This window comes from Rhinopithecus bieti, unplaced genomic scaffold (genome assembly GCF_001698545.2).
Source record: "Rhinopithecus bieti isolate Rb0 unplaced genomic scaffold, ASM169854v2 scaffold_15776, whole genome shotgun sequence".
Taxonomy (NCBI): Eukaryota; Metazoa; Chordata; class Mammalia; order Primates; family Cercopithecidae; genus Rhinopithecus; species Rhinopithecus bieti.
Genome location: NW_016808836.1, coordinates 1,800,267 through 1,803,115, shown reverse-complemented (window position 1 = coordinate 1,803,115; position 2,849 = coordinate 1,800,267). Strand labels below are relative to the sequence as shown.

General features: G+C 48.1%; 1 protein-coding gene across 1 annotated transcript in view; it reads left to right on the top strand.

Moving 5' to 3' along the window:
• The window catches only part of FCGBP (Fc gamma binding protein), a 73,948-nt gene that overhangs the window by 21,105 nt on the left and 49,994 nt on the right, over positions 1–2,849 (top strand). Inside the window, 1 exon segment of the mRNA XM_017887358.1 lies at positions 557–906. Within this exon segment, the coding sequence (XP_017742847.1) occupies positions 557–906 (350 nt within the window).

Below are 2,849 nucleotides of genomic sequence, written 5' to 3'. Positions count from 1 at the left end.
CTTCCCCCTCCCCCCTCCCCTTCCCCTCCTCTTCCCTCCTCCTTCTTCTTCTTTTTCTTCTTCTTCTTCTTCTTCTTCTTCTTCTTCTTCTTCTTCTTCTTCTTCTTCTTCTTCTTCTTCTTTTCTTCTTCTTCTTCTTCTTCTTCTTCTTCTTCTTCTTCTTCTTCTTCCTTCTTTCTTCTTTCTTCTTCTTTCTTCTTCTTCTTCCTCTTCTTTCTTTCTTCTTCCTTCTTCCTTTTTTTGTGAGACAGAGTCTCACTCTGTCACCCAGGCTGGAGTGCAGTGGTGCCATCTCAGCTCACTGCAACCTCTGCCTCCTGGGTTCAAGAGATTCTCCTGCCTCAGCCTCCCGAGTAGCTGGGATTACAGGCATGTGCCACCACGCTCTGCTAATTTTTGTATTTCTAATGGAGATGGGGTTTCACCATGTTGGGCAGGCTGGTCTTGAACCCCTGACCTCAAGTGATCTGCCCGCTTCGGCCTCCCAAAGTGCTGGGATTTCCAACCCCACAGACACTTCTAATTCTCTCTTTTCACTGTTCCCTACCCTCCCCAGCTGTGGTGTCCCCAGCGAAGCCCTCCTGCGAAGGCGTGCAGTGCGCAGCTGGGCAGCGCTGCCAGGTGGTAGGCGGGAAGGCCCAGTGTGTGGCAGAGTCCACCGCTGTCTGTCGTGCCCAGGGCGACCCCCATTACACCACCTTCGACGGCCGTCGCTACGACATGATGGGCACCTGTTCGTACACGATGGCGGAGCTGTGCAGCGAGGACGACACCCTGCCTGCCTTCAGCGTGGAGGCCAAGAACGAGCACCGGGGCAGCCGCCGCGTCTCCTACGTGGGCCTCGTCACTGTGCATGCCTACAGCCACTCCGTGTCGCTGATCCGCGGGGAAGTTGGCTTCGTCCTAGTGAGTACCCGGGGGCTTCTGGGGGTTAACATCCATGAACTGCAGGTCCGAAAGCGGAGGCAAAGCCCAACTGGCCGACCTCAAACCAGGGTGCAGAGAAATGGGCCATGGGGTTGGAGGGTGGGGAGGGGGATTTGAAAATCAGTAGCAGGACCTTAGAACCCTGCCCTGCAGTCATCCCACATCTGGAAATTTTAAGGATATTCAGAGACAGGATTCGGGGGAAAAATAACGCCAACATGGTTTATAATAGCATAAAACAAAAGCAAACGAAGAAAAAATTCTGTCCTAGTTAGAAAGGAAATTAAATATCCAACAATGAGGGATTTATGTTGACCAAATAACTAAATTTAATGAGCACCTGTTGTGGACCAGATATGTTTCTTAGCAATTTTCTCATCTTAATGCATTTAATGCTCACAAACTCTGTGCAGCAGGCATTATTATTATGAGCATGTTCAGACTGGGAAACAGGTTGAGATAGGCTAGTGACTTCCCGAGGGCTCAGAGCTAGTAATAGTTGGAGCTAAGGGCACAGGCATGCAGGCTCTGGAGTCCCCGTTCTTAATCCCTCAGCTGTCCTGACTCTAGTAAATGCATTTCTACTTAGTTCATATGAATAACAGCAGCCTAGCGCAATTACTTCCTTTTTTCTCGTCATGTTATTATGAAAATGTCAAAATGTCCAAAGTTGAAATTCTTATACAGTGAATGCTAACATGCCAATCACCTAGATTTTTCTTTCTTTCTTCTTTAATTTTTTCTTTTTTTTTTTTTCTTTTTTTTTTCTTTTTTTTTGAGACAGAGTCTTGCTCTGTCACCCAGGATGCAGTGCAGTGTTAGGTTCAGGTTCAAGCGATTCTCCTGCCTCAGCCTCCCAAGTAGCTGGGATGACAGGCATGTGCCACCATGCCCAGATAATTTTTGTATTTTTGTAGAGAGGGGTTTCACCATGTTGACCAGGCTGATCTGAAACTCCTGGCCTCAACTGATCCACCTGCCTCAGCCTCCCAAACTGCTGGGATTACAGGTGCCAATCATCTAGATTCTAAACACTGTACTCTTCTTGATTGATCACACACTGATCCATCGGTTCCTCCCTCTGTCCATTCCACAATCTCTCTTATTTTTTATGCACTTCAAAGTTCCACACATCAGTACGTATCACCCAAAGGACTTCACCATGTCATTAACTAGAATACAATATTTTCACACTTCTTATGGCTGATTTTGCAGATGAAATTTATATATAATAAAAATGACAGATCTTAACTATATAGTTCACCTTTGGCAAATGTGTAACCAAATTGCCCATTAAGATATAGAATATTAGGCCGGGCGCGGTGGCTCAAGCCTGTAATCCCAGCACTTTGGGAGGCCGAGACGGGCGGATCACGAGGTCAGGAGATCAAGACCATCCTGGCTAACATGGTGAAACCCCGTCTCTACTAAAATACAAAAAACTAGCCGGGCGAGGTGGCGGGCGCCTGTAGTCCCAGCTACTCTGGAGGCTGAGGCAGGAGAATGGCGTAAACCCGGGAGGCGGAGCTTGCAGTGAGCTGAGATCTGGCCACTGCACTCCAGCCTGGGCGGCAGAGCAAGACTCCGCCTCAAAAAAAAAAAAAAAAAGATATAGAATATTTTGGCCGGGCGCGGTGGCTCATGCCTATAATACCAGCACTTTGGGAGGCCTAGGCAGGTGGATCACTTGAGGTCAGGAGTTAGAGACCAATCTGGCTAACATGGCAAAACCCCATCTCTAGTAAGAGTACAAAAATTAGCTGGGAGTGGTGGCACATGCCTGTAATTCCAGCTACTTGGGAGGCTGAGGCAGGAGAATCGCTTGAACCTAGGAGGCAGAGATTGTAGTGAGCCAAGATTGCGCCACTGCACTCCAGCCTGGGTGACAGAGTGAGACTCTGTCTCAAAAAAAAAGGAAGAAG